Consider the following 16099-nt stretch of genomic DNA (forward strand, 5'->3'; position numbering starts at 1 on the left):
TATTACACAGTGCCTCCTCCTCCATTTATCAATTGCTGGGTGCATTGCTTGGGGCTTGTTCTCTTTTTTGTCACTGTATCCCGATTTAAAGATACCTGACTTCAGGATAAACTGTTAGTATTTCAGGAGTTTATTGCACCTTGCATGACACACCAACAGGGGACATCCTCTGCATATGGGTGCGGAATTTGAAGAGCTCTCACCCCTTCTATCTGTTACCAGATATCTCTGCATGGACTCAGGGGCCCGAACCTGTCTCCTATGACTTTACTTCACCTTCCAGTCCCACAAGTTCGCCCTGTAGTGGTACACTATTGCTGCCTGGATTTTGGGCTCCCCAGTCCCTCTGGGTCATCCATTTGACTGTGGATCTGTATGGTTTGCCAATATCACTGTGTGCCCGTCCTACGTACTCCCTTTTTGCCGCACTGTCTTTTGCCTGATAATGCTGCCCTGACCGCCTTATTTTCTGAGCCAGAGCTTACCTCTCTATCATTGGGTGTTCTATCAATACTCTTCTACTACCTATAACTACTAAATACTGAACATATATTGTGGTATTATGAGCCGTATTGCACCGAAAGCTAAGAAAAAGGGGCCTCAGGAAATCTCTCATCACTTCCTTCACCAAGAAAAGCAGCTCTCCCCTCAATCTCCTCACAGCCCATCCCAACCACCTGAGATGGATCACTCATCGTCACCTGCTACTAGGGGAGATATTCCGAATCTTCAGGCTCTTATAATGGACCTCAAAGAATCTTTTACCTCTGCTTTACACAAAGCTGTGGGTGAACTTAAAGCAGGCATGATGGAACTTTCATCCTGTACCACTTCTCGAGTGGAAAAGGTTCAGGAGGTCCAGGAACATATTGGCAACGATATGAACTATTTCTACATCGAATTGGATCTCCTCAGGGACAAAAATTAAGATTTGGAAAATCGGGAACTACGTAACAACCTTTGTGTTTGCAACGTTCCGGAAACAGTGGCCCCCCAGTGATCTTGAATCCTACCGCCTTCGATTGTTTATTCACCTTCTCCCATCTGAGGATGCCACTGCTTTCCAAATTGAGAGTGCCCACAGAGCCCTACGCCCCAAACCGAAGGACACTGAACCTCCCAGGGATGTAATCCTTAAATTGCTTTCCTTCAAGAATAAGAACATGATCACTTCAGCCAGTAGATCCTCTTCCTGTATTATGTTTGAAGGTTCAAAGCTCCAAATCTTTCAGGACCTAGCCCCTTCCACTATAGCGAAGCGCAGGGACCTGCGCTCGGTGAGTGCACTTCTTGGAGAAAACGGATATAAATATAAATGGGGATTTCCATTCCTGCCTTCAAGTGGAGATTAAGGGGAAAGCCTGATGAAGGAAAGGATCTTCTTTACAAACTGAACCTCAACTTTTCCTCTGGTCAGTCCCACCAAGATACTTGCGGTCAGGACTCTCTGTCCTGAAACTTTCTCTATGCAGATGTATTTGTTTGTTTTCTGTTATTTCCTGTTGTTGGTTGTACGTAATGTTATGCACTATAGATTGATACCAGATCACTGGTATGTATGTTTTAAGTTTATTCACACATTATGTCCTGAATCGTTTACGTTACTTACCAATAGTTTCGCTTTCTGTTGATGTGTAACTTCATTACTGACAATACCCATATTATTCTTAAGTGCGACGTAGCAGAATTGCTCTTGGATATGTTGGCACCCCGCCAAGCCTTACCACCACCGATTTTAGGGCTTATTGCATTTGTAGTTGTATATTTGACATTGGGACTTGGACTTATCCCCGATTTCTGAATCCTACCACCGAGCTCTCCCCCTTTTTGTAAAAGCTCATTTGTTCTAGTTGTCAGCCTTATTTTTTGGCTGTACCAACTACTTCCCTCCTACCCACACCTCCATTTTTGTTTTTTCGTTGTGATTATATTTTTCTAGCAGAGTCCAGACCCCCCTTTTTTTTCTTTTCTTTCTCTCTCCCCTAATCATGCCGTTTACATCCCTCACCATTAACACTAACACTAAGGGCCTTAACACTCCACAGAAGCGCTCTCACTTGTTCAATTCATTAAAACGCCTTCAAGGCGATTGTGTTTTTCTTCGGGAAACCCACCTCAAATCTGAGAATCATCCCTCGTTAGCCTCCAAACACTACCCGAATGTATACTACTCTAACAATGTCTCTAAACGGAATGGAGTGGCCATCCTACTCCGTTCCACATTTCCTTTTGTATTCTCTGACTCCAAATGTGACCCCGAGGGTCGATTTCTTATTCTTAAGGGTAAATTGGGACATGAGGAGGTGACCCTCACTAACATTTATGCTTCTAATTCGGGCCATTCCCAGTTTTTCAATACGTTTTTTTCATATCCTCTCTGAAATTCGAAGCGGTAAAACGCTCCTGGGTGGCGATTTTAACACGGTCCAACTTCCCTCGCTAGACAAATCTGGTACTCATAATGAAAGGTTCCAAATCCCGGGTTCCGCAGCCCTACGTAAACACATGGCTGAGGCTGGTCTATTTGACATCTGGAGATCCCTCAGTCCCTCAGTAAGGGACTATACTTTTTATTCTAACCCCCACGATTCCTACTTCCGTATTGATCTTTCTTGGTTGTCCTTCCCTTTCTCAAACAGCGATTCACTCCTTCTTTTTTCATTATTCATGGTCCGATTACTCCATTCTAGAAACTTCTTTTGGGCTCTTGGAGTCCACCTTGGGGAGGCCCTCATGGAGACTAAATGAAACCCTCCTGAAACTTCTGGATATGGTAAGAGATCGCTTGCAGGAATACATCCTCCTTAACCACTCTGAATATTCCCCTGTTCCCACAGTCTGGAAGGCGCATAAGTCAGTGATTAGAGGCTATATGATCCAATTTGCATCCCGCCGCAAAAAGTCTCAGGAAGAGTTAATAACGTTTCTTAACTCCACTATTGCTACTCTAGACAATGAGCATAAGAGAACACTGTCCAAAAAAATGCAAGTGCTTCTAGCTGAACAAGTTGAGAGGAGTCTCAGATGGGCCAATCAAATGTTTTACGATAAAAGTAATAAAGCACACACCTTACTAGCCCATAGACTTAGATCTAAACGGGCATCACAGATGATCTCTGCGATCAAGGGTCCCTCCGGTGCTATGTCATATAATCCTAAAGATATTAATGATGCATTTGCTCACTATTATAAAGCTTTATATAATTTGTATGCCCCATCTGACACTGAATCTCATGTGCACAGTATTCAATGGTATCTGGACTCTTGTGTTGGTATTACCTGGTATTTCTGAATCGACGGCCCGGGCCTTGGGTGTAGATATCACAGAGGAGGAACTTGCTTTGGCCCTTAAGTCACAGAAGCCGTCTAAATCGTTTATACAGCAACTTTCTCCCCAGTTGATTCGCCTGTTCAACTCCGTTCTACATGGTGCCTCCTTTCACTCTGATTCTACTTCCTCTAGAATTATCGTCATTCCCAAACCTAGGAAAGACCCCTCCCTTTGTGCTAGCTATCGTCCCATTTCTCTGATCAACACAGACCTTAAACTATTTGCCAAAATTTTGGCCACTAGGTTGAATGAAGTGCCATCCTCTTGGCCCATCTAGTCTGCCCCTTTTTTTTATCCTTTAGGTAATCTCAACCCTTTTTGAACCTTAATTCTTTGTAAGGATATTCATATGCCTATCCCAAGCATGTTTAAATTGCTTTACAGTCTTAGCCTCTACCACCTTCTTCTACAGTTATGACTAATGGTTTGCACTCGTCACGTTTTGCTCTGGGAAACGGGACAAGGCAGGGGTGCCCACTCTCCCCTCTTCTCTTTGCCATTTTCATTGAGTCATTGGCAGCTATGATTAGAGCTAACCCTGACATTAAGGGCGTCAACGTGGGGGATGAACAATTTAAGGTGTCTCTCTTTGCAGATGATATTCTCCTCACTTTGACTAACCCTTTACTGTCGCTCCCCAATCTTCAATCTGAACTACGAATGTATGGCTCCCCTCTGGGTATAAAATTAATAGCTCTAAGTCTGAAGCCATGGCTCTCTGTGTCCCCTCACAACAACTCCCTACGCTCACTACCTCCTTTCCTTTTATTTAGCGTCCATCAGCGATTAAATACCTTGGCATTTCCATCATTAAATCATACTCATTATACCAAGCAAATTACACCCCCATGTTGCAAACACTGCCGAAAGATTTATCACGTTGGCAGTCCCGCTTTATATCATGGTTTGGTAGAATTAATACGGTTAAAATTAATCTACTTCCTAGACTGCTGTACTTTTTTCAGACCTTACCCATTCTGATTTCAGCTTTGGACTCCATGCAAGGCCTATGCAACCGTTTTATCTGGGGACAAGGTAAACCTCGCATTTGTAGAGGCATCCTAGCCACGCCTGTCCCTGATGGTGGACTGGGTCTCTCTATACTCCGCTCTTATTATGCTGCTCAGCTGAATCATATTGTATCATGGCACTCCAAACTCGGCTGGAAAAGATGGGTAGACTTAGAAAATGGGGACGCTGTCTGCCGTAATGTGTAAAAGGGGGACGCTGTCTGCCGTAATGTGTAAAAGGTGGACGCTGTCTGCTGTAATGTGTAAAAGGTGGACGCGGTCTGCCGTAATGTGTAAAAGGTGGACGCTGTCTGCCGTAATGTGTAAAAGGTGGACGCTGTCTGCCGTAATATGTAAAAGGTGGACGCTGTCCGCCGTAATGTGTAAAAGGTGGACGCGGTCTGCCGTAATGTGTAAAAGGTGGACGCTGTCTGCCGTAATGTGTAAAAGGTGGACGCTGTCTGCCGTAATATGTAAAAGGTGGACGCTGTCCGCCGTAATGTGTAAAAGGTGGACGCTGTCCGCCGTAATGTGTAAAAAGGGGGAATCTACCGTAATGTGTAAAAAGGGGGAATCTACCGTAATGTGTAAAAGGAGGACGCTGTCTGCCGTAATGTGTAAAAGGAGGATGCTGTCTGCCGTAATGTGTAAAAGGAGGACGCTGTCTGCTGTAATGTGTAAAAGGAGGACGCTGTCTGCCGTAATGTGTAAAAGGAGGACGCTGTCTGCCGTAATGTGTAAAAGGTGGATGCTGTCTGCCGTAATGTGTAAAAGGTGGACGCTGCCTGCCATAATGTGTAAAAAGGGGGAATCTGCCGTAATGTGTAAAAGGAGGACGCTGTCTGCCGGAATGTGTAAAAGGGGCTCTACCTGGTGTAGTGGCGCTACTGTGTGGCGTAATTTGAATAATGTAGACTACTGTGCACTGTAATATGAATTGGTATTATTTTGTGGCCACACCCCTTCTCCATAAAGCCATGCCCCTATATTTTTGACGCGTGCCTAAGGTGCGCACTGCCCCTATTTTACATAAGGGGGGGTGCGCTGATGCCGTTTCTTGCACACAGCACTAAAATGACTAGTTACGGCACTTTCACTAGCCTACAAAATGACACTGTACCGACCTTCCACAAAATTTGGTCCCCCTGCTACCTTTTCCGTCCTTCCCCCATCCCCCCCCTCGCTGGACTCTGCTGATATTCCTTTGTTTCTATACACTTTATCCCAGAGCCGGTCCTAACCAATATGATGCCCTAGGCAAGATTTTGGCTGGTGCCCCCTAGCACCGCCGCTAGTTCTGCAGGACATGCCTGGCATGAGTCAGCTGGCAGCTCTGCTAACGTTTGGGCGCCTTTTATTTATGAAAATGCGTCTTATTTGCATTACTATGTGGCTAGGATGCACAAGCAGCTTTTGCTGATTGAAATGATATGCAGCATGCCTATATTCTGTGTGCAACTGCGGCTGTATCTGCATACGAAATGCTACATTAAAGTTATTTCCACACAAATATAGGCATGCCGCATATCATTTTAATCAGCAGAAGTTGCTGGTGCCCCTAAGCATACCAAATGCCCTAGGCATTTGCCTAGTTTGCCTATACCTAGGGCCGGCTCTGCTTTATCCCCCATGCCCTCAGAATACGATCTCCCTTCGGTTTTTTGCTTTCTGTGCATTGAATGGTTATTTTGTTGTATATTCTATGTTTTTATGTACTTTTTGCCACTTACTGATATTATGCTAGTCATATTTTACGGTACACATTTGTATTGACTTTCTCTTTCTAAAATAAAAATATTGTTTTAAAGAGCATGAGCTATACTATGCAGCCTTGCTTGATGCCAGGTTAGATTGTGAACGGTTGGGACATTTGGCCCGTATATTTAACTTTGTTTAATCCGTTGTTGTATAGAGCTTAAAGCACCTCTTAGGGTGTTATGTGGGATGTTCTCCGCCTTGAGGACACATCAAACAGATTCTTGGCACACACTGTCAAAGGCACATTTAAAGTGAAAAAAAACTAGAAAAAGTTCTGTCTTTGGGGGGTATCCAATCATATCCAATCTATTTTCTGTGAATGAAAATGGATGGATATCGCAATTAATGACCGTAGGTCATTATCGCGGTATCCAATTAGGGTCCGTTTATGGGTCGCAGATTATGCTTTGGGTGCCTGAGGCACCCGAAGCATTAACCATGATAAGTGCCGGCATTGGAGGGGAGGGGGGAGCCCGCTGCCTCAGGGCTAATAGGATAGGCCCCGGTGATGCAATTACCCCTTATTGATTGATGTCACTACAATATTGAAGGTCATTGTTTTTCCAGTAATTCAGGGTCTAAGTTTTCCGACCTGGGGCAATTTAATGGGTGCTTAAACTGTTCTTGCCATCTTTTAAGTTTGCCTCTCATTGATTTAATATATTGGCCATGTATGTCTTTGAGGTGTTTGTAGGTTCTAAATTTTTCATTGCAGCTAAATGATATACTGTACAGCAGCCGTGAATCATGTTTTCTACTGGCCCCTTCCATTTCATGGGCTTTTCCTTTCTACCATGCTTCTTTACCTGCCTTGAGTTGTTTTTTAATTTCTCTATTCAGGCGCAGGTAGAGTTTATGGTTTTATGTTTTTAATTGCGCATGTTCTTCCACCAAGTCTAAGGTGGTGTTAGAGATCCATGGTTTGATCTTTCTCCATTCATTGGTCATGTTTGTCTGAGCGGCTTATATATTTATTGCTGGTTTTGTCAGTCCAGCTGTGGGTTAAGTCATCATTAGGTGGTAGGAGTGTGAACCTGTTCTTGAGCAGAATTTGAAAGCTCACCTGGGTATTGAGATCTTTGAAGGCGGTACAATCTAGAATTGGTGAGGATACTTTTATGTAAGTATGTTGCATATTTATGCAGAGAAACATGCATTTTTTTCAGAGAATTCCTATATTACAAGCAGCCTGTAACATACCACTGTAACTATCCAATAATGTGGCACGAGACAGAGGGGCCTTTTGCACAATTTTAGGCTTAGTAAGGTCACATCTCTGTATACAGTAATTAATAGTAACAGACTTACTGTAAGGAGCATATATTTGTTTTTTTATGCTCAAAATTGGTACATAGGTTGTAATTCAAATAAAGATTAAATAATGTAAACCTGCTATTAACAGAAGAGTTTTAGAACCTTCCCATTTGATCAATGTTATGGATTAGTAAGGTCCTTGTTTAGTGTTCAGCCCATTCTGCAGTCACACCAACACAGCACAGTATCGTTTATCAATATTGTCACACTAACCACACTGAGCATTGCATTTAAGGTGAAAATTGCTTTAAAACTAGGCAATTATGTTTTGTCTGCCTTAGCCTTTCCAGTAGAAAGAAGGTGTGAAAGTGTTGCAAGTGGTCAGGCCGCACACAGAAAGTTATAGGTTCCATGTGACAGCCTTACAGTTTGGTTACTGCTGCACATTGCTCACAAAAGGTATCATCATTGCTTCTTATGAGGTTTGTTATATGGCAAATTACTGTAAAAATAAAATGATAGGAAGGAAACCATAATACAAATGTTGTTATCACGCAGCCTTTTAAAACTTATGTATTTTGTGATAAAACAACTTCACATTGTCACGTAGGCTTTCAAACTCTCATTTTGTCAACACATTACTTTTAAACTTTTTAAAAATGTCATAAATAGATTGCTTTCTATCCATAATTAGAAATTAATTAATTAATTATATACAAAGTAAGCTTATATAGTAAGTATATACAGGTTGAGTATCCCATATCCAAATATTCCGAAATACGGAATATTCCGAAATACAGACTTTTTTGAGTGAGACTGAGATAGTGAAACCTTTGTTTTCTGATGGCTCAATGTACACAAACTTTGTTTAGTACACAAAGTTATTAAAAATATTGTATTAAATGACCTTCAGGCTGTGTGTATAAGGTGTATATGAAACATAAATGAATTGTGTGAATGTACACAAACTTTGTTTAATGCACAAAGTTATAAAAAATATTGGCTAAAATGACCTTCAGGCTGTGTGTATAAGGTGTATATGTAACATAAATGCATTCTGTGCTTAGATTTAGGTGCCATCACCATGATATCTCATTATGGTATGCAATTATTCCAAAATATGGAAAAATCCGATATCCAAAATTCCTCTGGTCCCAAGCATTTTGGATAAGGGAGACTCAACCTGTATACACAAACAAGACACAAAATGCACAGAACAAAACTAATAAACATTTACAGATAACGTGACCGGCAGATAGCACTAAACTCTGAATTAACTTGAAGTAAACATTCTGCACGCATTGTCACGTGTAATACCCAACCTGCAGTACACCTCATAGTGCTGATCACATCAGTGTTGCCAGCTGTAGTTGGTTGAAAATATTTAAGCCACAATGTTAAAATCCTCCGTCAACAATGAAAGTCATATCTGTTTTTGGAGCCAGAGGCAGATTTGGAATTGAAAGTCAGACTTATATCGGATTGGGCATGATTAAAAAAAAGTTGTATTATTCACATAACCTGATGTATAAATACAAGTTCAATGTCTTTGCATGACAAATGGTTGGAAGATAATGGCCTTGCTGGTATTTCTTTATAGCCACAGAACTTCAGCGACAAGCTGTTAATAGCTCCAGGATTCTGTATGGGTCAGTAGTTAGAGGTTGAAGTTTGTATAGAACACTGAAGGATTCCACCCTGCAACCCAGTACAGACACTATGGGGGTGATTTAGACCTGATTGCAGATGTGCTAAATTTACCCTGCGTTGCCCAGACCGTGCCCCCTAAACGGCAGGCAAACGCCGCCGACCCACCCCCTCCCGCCCAGCGACTGTGCCTGTCAATCAGGCAGAGGCGATCGCAGGGCTACGACAGCCGTCGGCTGTCTGGCATTCGCCGGTGCACTGCGATGCAGTTCCGACCTGATCGCTGCTGTGCGAAAACATACAATACCGATCAGGTCTGAATTAGCCCCAATGTCTATCAAGGTGTGAAACCTTCTTCCTGGAACTGCTAAGAGCTTATGTACACATGCCTAGTTCAGCCATCTTCAAACAAACAAAAGATAAGGGAACCCACACCCGCCAGAGTGAATCAGAAACCCCAAATGTGTAAGCTTAGATTCCGTCAAATCTAGTTTTGGAAGGGTTAAAAGTGAATTCCAAGGGGGTGGAGCTGCGTGTGAATTGCAGTAGCTTTAAATATGGGAAACTGACTCTGCAAATTGTTCATTATCCTTATTTATTATTTATTTATTTATTAACAGTTTCTTATATAGCGCAGCAAATTCCGTTGCGCTTTTACAATTTGAAATAACAATAACAAACTGGGTGATAACAGTCATAGAGGTAGGAAGGCCCTGCTCGCAAGCTTACAATCTATAGGGGTGGTTCAAGTGAGAGACTGGATCCTATAATGTTACCAGCATATGCAGGGAGACCTCACTCTATAGCGTTCTGTACTGCAGGTGACTAGAACGTGTTTTTTTCCCTCCCTTTTTTTATTTCTTGAAATTGTAAATACTTCGGTAACTATTTAAACTATTATATTCTCGTAACCTTTCTTTTTCTGTGACTATATAAGCTTTGAAGTTTTTACTTTAAAAATCTTAATTTTAGTTCTGAATTTTGTGTTTTAACACCCAAACCCCAAGAGGCTCATGTTACTTTATTTTTTACGTATTAATAATTGTGTGCGGGTGGGAGCAGAAGCTCACCCTGGATCTGGTCCCTCAAAGTCGCTTGGCCTGACTGGCATAGTGACCGGTACTTCTGCTGGTGGCAGTGACCGCATTGATTTACCACACGCACTGAGATAATTGGTAAGGTGTCACGGGCAGCGGTTCTCAGATTAACACATCCGGAGAATTGCCACGTTGGAATCGTGACAAAAGTAACACTGGAAAATAATTTGGAAGTGGCTTCATGTGGTAGGTGTGACCAGTTATCAGGCATACTATTCACCTCCTAGGAAAGCTAAGTAAGTAATTAATAAGCACTATAGGTAACCCAACCAGCTCCATTAGATCAATATCATTCACTTTGTATTATCACATAATTGCCAACTTCTAGTTGCTCCTCTCCGAGATGAGTACCACTTCAGGGACAGGGCCAAGATCCTTGAATCATTAAGCTCCGCCCTGTCACAGCAATATGGCTTGAATTGCAAGTCTGGGGAAGGGGTGTGCCTAAATGAAGCCAATTAAGTCATTTTAGCCACCACCTTAGGTGATTGTGATACCCAGTACTATCTCCCACTTCACTAGGAAATGTTCGGCATGCGTGACATTCACACATTCCAAGGGAGGAGGCAAGTATGCATTATTAGCTGCCTCTGTTAAAACACGCGCACACATTACAGCATTCAGCAATATCTGTCACATTACAGCAATATGCTCACGTAACAGCAATTCTCACCATGCTCCATATTAGCAGTGGGCTGTATTTCTCTCTCTCTCTCTCTCTCTCTCTCTCTCTCTCTCTCTCTCTCTCTCTCTTTCTCTATCTATCTATATCAGGGACGTGCAGTCAGGGGAGGCAGTGCCTCCCCTGTGATTAATGATTAAAATAATAAAAAGAAGATACTTATGACACATATTCTGTGTCATAAGTATCTTCTTTATTGAATTCTAATAATTTTCTAGCTTTAAAGCAATTTGGGAGGCACTGATAGCAGTGCCTCACGTGAATAATGGGAACGGGGACAGTGCGGGGGGCGGAGCCTAGCACTGGGCTGTAAAAGCCCATGAAAAAACATAGGGAAAGCGGCACTGTTCCAAGTGCCTCGCTGACAGGGACACCACCCCCATGTCAGCGAGGCACCTGTGATTGGACAGCGGCTGGATCCGCTTGTCCAATCACCCACATGCGGCGCTGGAGGCGGCGGGTCCCGGCGCTGATGATAGCCGGGAGTGGGCCTTCAGTATGTGTGGCTCCCCCCCCCCCCCCCCCCCCCGTCCTCCTGCTCCGGCTCCCGCTCACCTTACCAGCAGCGGCGGTCCTGCGGAGCGTGCAGCTCTCTCCCGGCTCCCGATCACCTGACACTCAGCAGCAGCGGTGGCCGTGCAGTAAGTGCGGCTGTCCTCCGCCGGCTCCAGCAGCAGCAGGTTAGTTTGCGTCTCTCACTCTCTCCTCTTTCTCTCACCCCAACCCCCCCCCCCCCTGTGGATATGCATACCTCCCAACGTGACCCTATCTAGGAGGGACACAATGCTCTGCTCCTGGAGTTCCCTATTAATTTATGATTCCCATCACCTGTGCTGAAACACCTTTCTAATCCATTGACCTGTTCAGCACAGGTGATGGCAATCATAAATTAAGAGAGAGGTCCAGAAGCAGAGCATTGTGTCCCTCCTGGAGAGGGTCATGTTGGGAGGTATGGATATGTCAGTATAATGTTCATTTTTACAGGTGCCTCTACCCCTTTGGATTCTACTGGACAAGTGGACGTGACCGGCGTGGGATGTAGGTAAGTAATCTCTCATTTTTACAGGTACCCCTATTGGATTCTACTGGTCAAGTGGACGTGACCGGCGTGGGATGTAGGTAAGCATGTGCGAGTGCGTAAGTGTGTTTTAATAAAATTTTACTGTCACGGTGTGTGTGTTTGTGTTTTTATTTGGGTATTTTTTGTTGTTGTAGAACTACAGGTACCAGCGAGCCCGTTATTTCCCCGCCTGCTGGTACTTGAGGTTCTCCAAGTACCAGCAAGCGGGGGAGGCTTGCTCGGCATTGTAGTTCCACAACAAAAAACAATATTCTTTTTTTACACACATGGCTATCAGCCCAGCACCCACCGCCCCAGGGTGTTGGGGACAGCCTCGGGCTTCACCCCTGGCCCTTGGGTGCCTGAAGGGGGGGTCCCCTTGATTTAAGGGGTCCCCACTCCTCCAGGGTACCCCGGCCAGATGTGACTAGTTGGGGGGGTAATGCCACGGCCGCAGGGACCTACATAAAAGTGTCCCCCGGCTGTGGCATTATCTCTCTGGCTAGTGGAGCCCGGTGCTGGTTTTAAAAATACGGGGGACCCCTACATCTTTTGTCCCCCGTATTTTTGGAACCAGGACCGGTCTAAGAGCCCGGTGCTGGTTGTCTAAATACGGGGAACCCCCTGTCCAATTTTCCCCCCCAGTATTTAAACAACCAGGACCGGCTAAAAGAGCCCGAGGCTGGTTATACTTAGGAGGGGGGACCTCACGCATTTTTTTTTTAAACCCATTCAGACCCTTCTCCATTAAGTTAATGGAAGCCCTGGACAACAAAATTGCATTCATGTCCTCCTCCCTCGCCCTTCCCAGTCCCAAACACTCATTTTTTTTTTTCTATAAAAATGTATAATATATCACAAGTATGATGAGCAGGCAGGCAGCGGGCATTGGCGGCATCGGACTGAGATAGAAATTAGTGGCGGAGGGCTGGGTCAGTTGATTGTGGGCGAGTTTGTAAGCCATTGGCGGTGGCAGCGGGTATCTGCTCAGAGGCAGTAGCGGGCATTGGCTAGGGGTCATCGGCAGGATTCAGTGGACATTATGGCTGTAGTGCCTCACTAGCCACTGACCTCACCGCACGCCACTGATCTCTCTCTCTCTCTCTCTCTCTATATATATATATATATATGTATATATATCTATATATGTATATATATCTATCTGATGGTGTGGGGATGTACACCTTGTGTCATTAGGCACCAACCCTACTTCTGGGTGGTGTGACAAAACAATAGTCCCTCAAAGGGGCAATCAGAAACCACTATGCATGTGTCATTGCTCAGCCCCTCCAGATTTCCGTGGCAGAAAATGAGAAGCATCTGCAAGTAATCCAACTAGTCTCAAAATTGCTAAAATATACAGAGATTGCCTTCCCCGTCACAGGTGGGCTTTTCAGTTCAGAATCCATGGAATTCTGCCAATCTGACTCCGAGAAAGCTGTGGTACTAATATAATGTTGAGCCTGCAGGTATGACATGGGATAGGCCTTCAATACGCTAAACTTGGCCTCCGCTTCCAGGAACATGAGGGGCCTTTAAGAGTCTGATGCACCAATTAATTAATTAATGCACCCATCAATTTTCTTGGGAAGGCAGGAGGCGCTGTGGTCTGAGGCATATGCACAGATTATACGCCAACACATGCAAGTCATAGCAAGCATAGAAGGAGACTAGAAGCAGGAGGGGTAAGGACAAGTCAGTCCTGGGCTGATCCACTTGGTACTTTATACTAATAATACATTATTATTATTATTATTATTATTGTTATTATTGTTGTTATTGTAGTAATGTGGCTAGTACCTGGGAAAGATTCAGCTACAAGTAAGCAAACCAGTGTTGAGGCAGGGCACTACTAGGACAGGGCTACCCATGATTAGCACAAGGTAAATAGAACAGAATTTAAAAAAACAAAAAAAATCAAGCGTTTCCATTGGTCTCATAACTGACTTGCCCACCGTGAAAAGTTTGGTGTTCTCTGACAGGGGGCATTTATCTGTACCCTAAATCTGGGCCTGATTTTAGTATTAATACTAACTGGGTAGTGCATTGATTAAATTTTAGGTGTATATGGTTAGTGATCTATCCATACATGTTCATGAGCTACTGTATTGCTTTGTGTGGATGAAAGCCATTGACCTTATAATAATCTTTATAATACAGTACTTTGTACTACTTTGTCCGTATTAGATGTGTTCCTTGTCTGCCTGTGACAGAATGCATATCAAACCGAACTTTAAAGAGGGATCACAGACTTTCTAGAAGCGTGCAGGCATATCAGCGGATTCTTATTTTGACAACAAGGGCCATTTAACAAGGCCACATGAATTCCGAGTGAATGATTGTTTATTGCACTCTGCAGCTCAAACAGAGGGATTGAAGTTTTTTTTTTTTTTATGTGTCACTCCAGCCAGCCAAACCCCCTCCCCCCAAATGTGCTCCTGCAGCCAGCCCCCCTTATGTGTCACTCCAGCCAGCCCCCCTAATGTGCTCCTCCAGTCAGTCCACCCTCGTATCACTCAAGCCAGCCCCATGGGTATCCGTTCACATGGTCGACCATGTTATGGTCGACAGTCATTAGGTCGGCCACTATTGGTCGACATTGACATGGTCGACATGGACACATGGTCGACACATGAAAATGGTCGACACATGAAAGGTCGACACATGAAAAGGTCGACATGAGTTTTTTAACTTTTTTTTTCTTTTGGGGAACTATTCCATACTTTACGATCCACATGGACTAAGATTGGAACGGTAAAGTGTGCCGAGCGAAGCGAAGGCACCATACCCGAAGCATGGCGAGCGAAGCGGTGCACTAATTGGGATTCCCAGTCACTTTACGCAAAAAACAACCGCAAAAAAAGTTAAAAAAACTCATGTCGACCTTTTCATATGTCGACCTTTCATGTGTCGACCATGTGTCCATGTCGACCATGTCAATGTCGACCAATAGTGGTCGACCTAATGACTGTCGACCATAACATGGTCGACCATTCATACCGGAACCAGCCCCATGTGCCCCTCCAGCCAGCACGCAGCGCTCAGCCTCCTTGTTTTTCTTCTTCTGGATGTGTCCCAGCTCCTCTCTCTGGTAGTGATGTAAATTGCTTGTGCAGCAAAATTAGAAACATCAGTGGTTGATTAGACAGCTGCTGCAGTCTTTAGCCAGCCGTCCTCTGACAGCTTCAGCGGAGATCGCAGCCCTCCGGAAACCCGCTGGGTCCGGGACTCCAGTAACGGCCATACCTCCTTGATGGCGGCCCTGGTTTTAATTGCTGGTCCTGCTCCTGTGTTATCTGCACAGCAGGTAATGATGTGTGATACCGTGTCAGAAGAGGGCAATGATTCTAGAAATAGCAGATGATAGAAGGGGCTGATTATGAGAGCGCATGGAATGCACTTCAAAGGGGGGTAGTATGATATGACGATAGGGGAAAAGCATACTTATAGGTGGTAAAGATGATGGTGATGTTTAAAGAGTTTGCTTTGAAGTGTTAGTAACTGGCTTCAATTTTAGATAGTTGTGTAAAAAATAGTCATTTAACAAATTATTTATGTTCTCTTGGTTCATAACATTTATATGGTTGATAATTCTGATCTAATCTGTAAGACTATTCTGTAATTTGTAGCAGTGGTATGGGGGCTCTACTCTATCCAGCCTGTTTGAGCAGACCACTACACTGAAAGCAATGATTACTAAGTAGCTTCCTCCACATGGACATAGGAGCAATGCTTTGGAATGTGAATAGGTGGAACAGTGTGGGGAATCCCAGGGATGTTTTTAAATGTAATTTAGTATAATGTAGGTGTTATGCACCTCATTAAGAAGTAAAACAGTAAAAACATCCTAGATAATAAGCTGTATGCTTCTCTTTAATGTGGTAACTGTTTTGCAATGAATGCCATTTGAGTGTGTAAATCTTCCAGTGTTTTAGCTGTAGACATTGTTGTGTGGTTTTAGTTTTCATCTTTTTGTACACCTGTACTGTAGGTCAAGATGATCCTGTAATATTTGTTTTACGATTCTGTTTTTTAGCTTAATTTGCTTCATACGGATCTGGCAAAGCAGCTAGCTGATACCATGGTGCTGCCCTTGATACATTTTCGGGAAAAAGACCTCACAGGTAAGTGACTTATCCCTTGTCATAGTTTTGGAGACCCTTCACATTGGAAAGAACTGTAGCACCTCTTTAAAAGAGAATTCAATTTCAAATGACTTTGTCGAACAATTCTCAACCTTGTCTAACCAGATCCTACTGA

At 43.7% G+C, this 16099-nt stretch overlaps 1 protein-coding gene across 2 annotated transcripts in view; it reads left to right on the forward strand.

Moving 5' to 3' along the window:
- APPL2 (adaptor protein, phosphotyrosine interacting with PH domain and leucine zipper 2) overlaps positions 1 to 16099 on the forward strand; it is a 246845-nt gene that overhangs the window by 121839 nt on the left and 108907 nt on the right. For both annotated transcript variants that reach the window (XM_063927758.1, XM_063927759.1), the window contains one exon: positions 15876 to 15963. In XM_063927758.1, the coding sequence (XP_063783828.1) occupies positions 15876 to 15963 (88 nt within the window). The remainder of the gene's footprint in view (positions 1 to 15875; positions 15964 to 16099) is intronic.

The sequence above is a fragment of the Pseudophryne corroboree genome, chromosome 6, assembly GCF_028390025.1.
Source record: "Pseudophryne corroboree isolate aPseCor3 chromosome 6, aPseCor3.hap2, whole genome shotgun sequence".
Taxonomy (NCBI): domain Eukaryota; kingdom Metazoa; phylum Chordata; class Amphibia; order Anura; family Myobatrachidae; genus Pseudophryne; species Pseudophryne corroboree.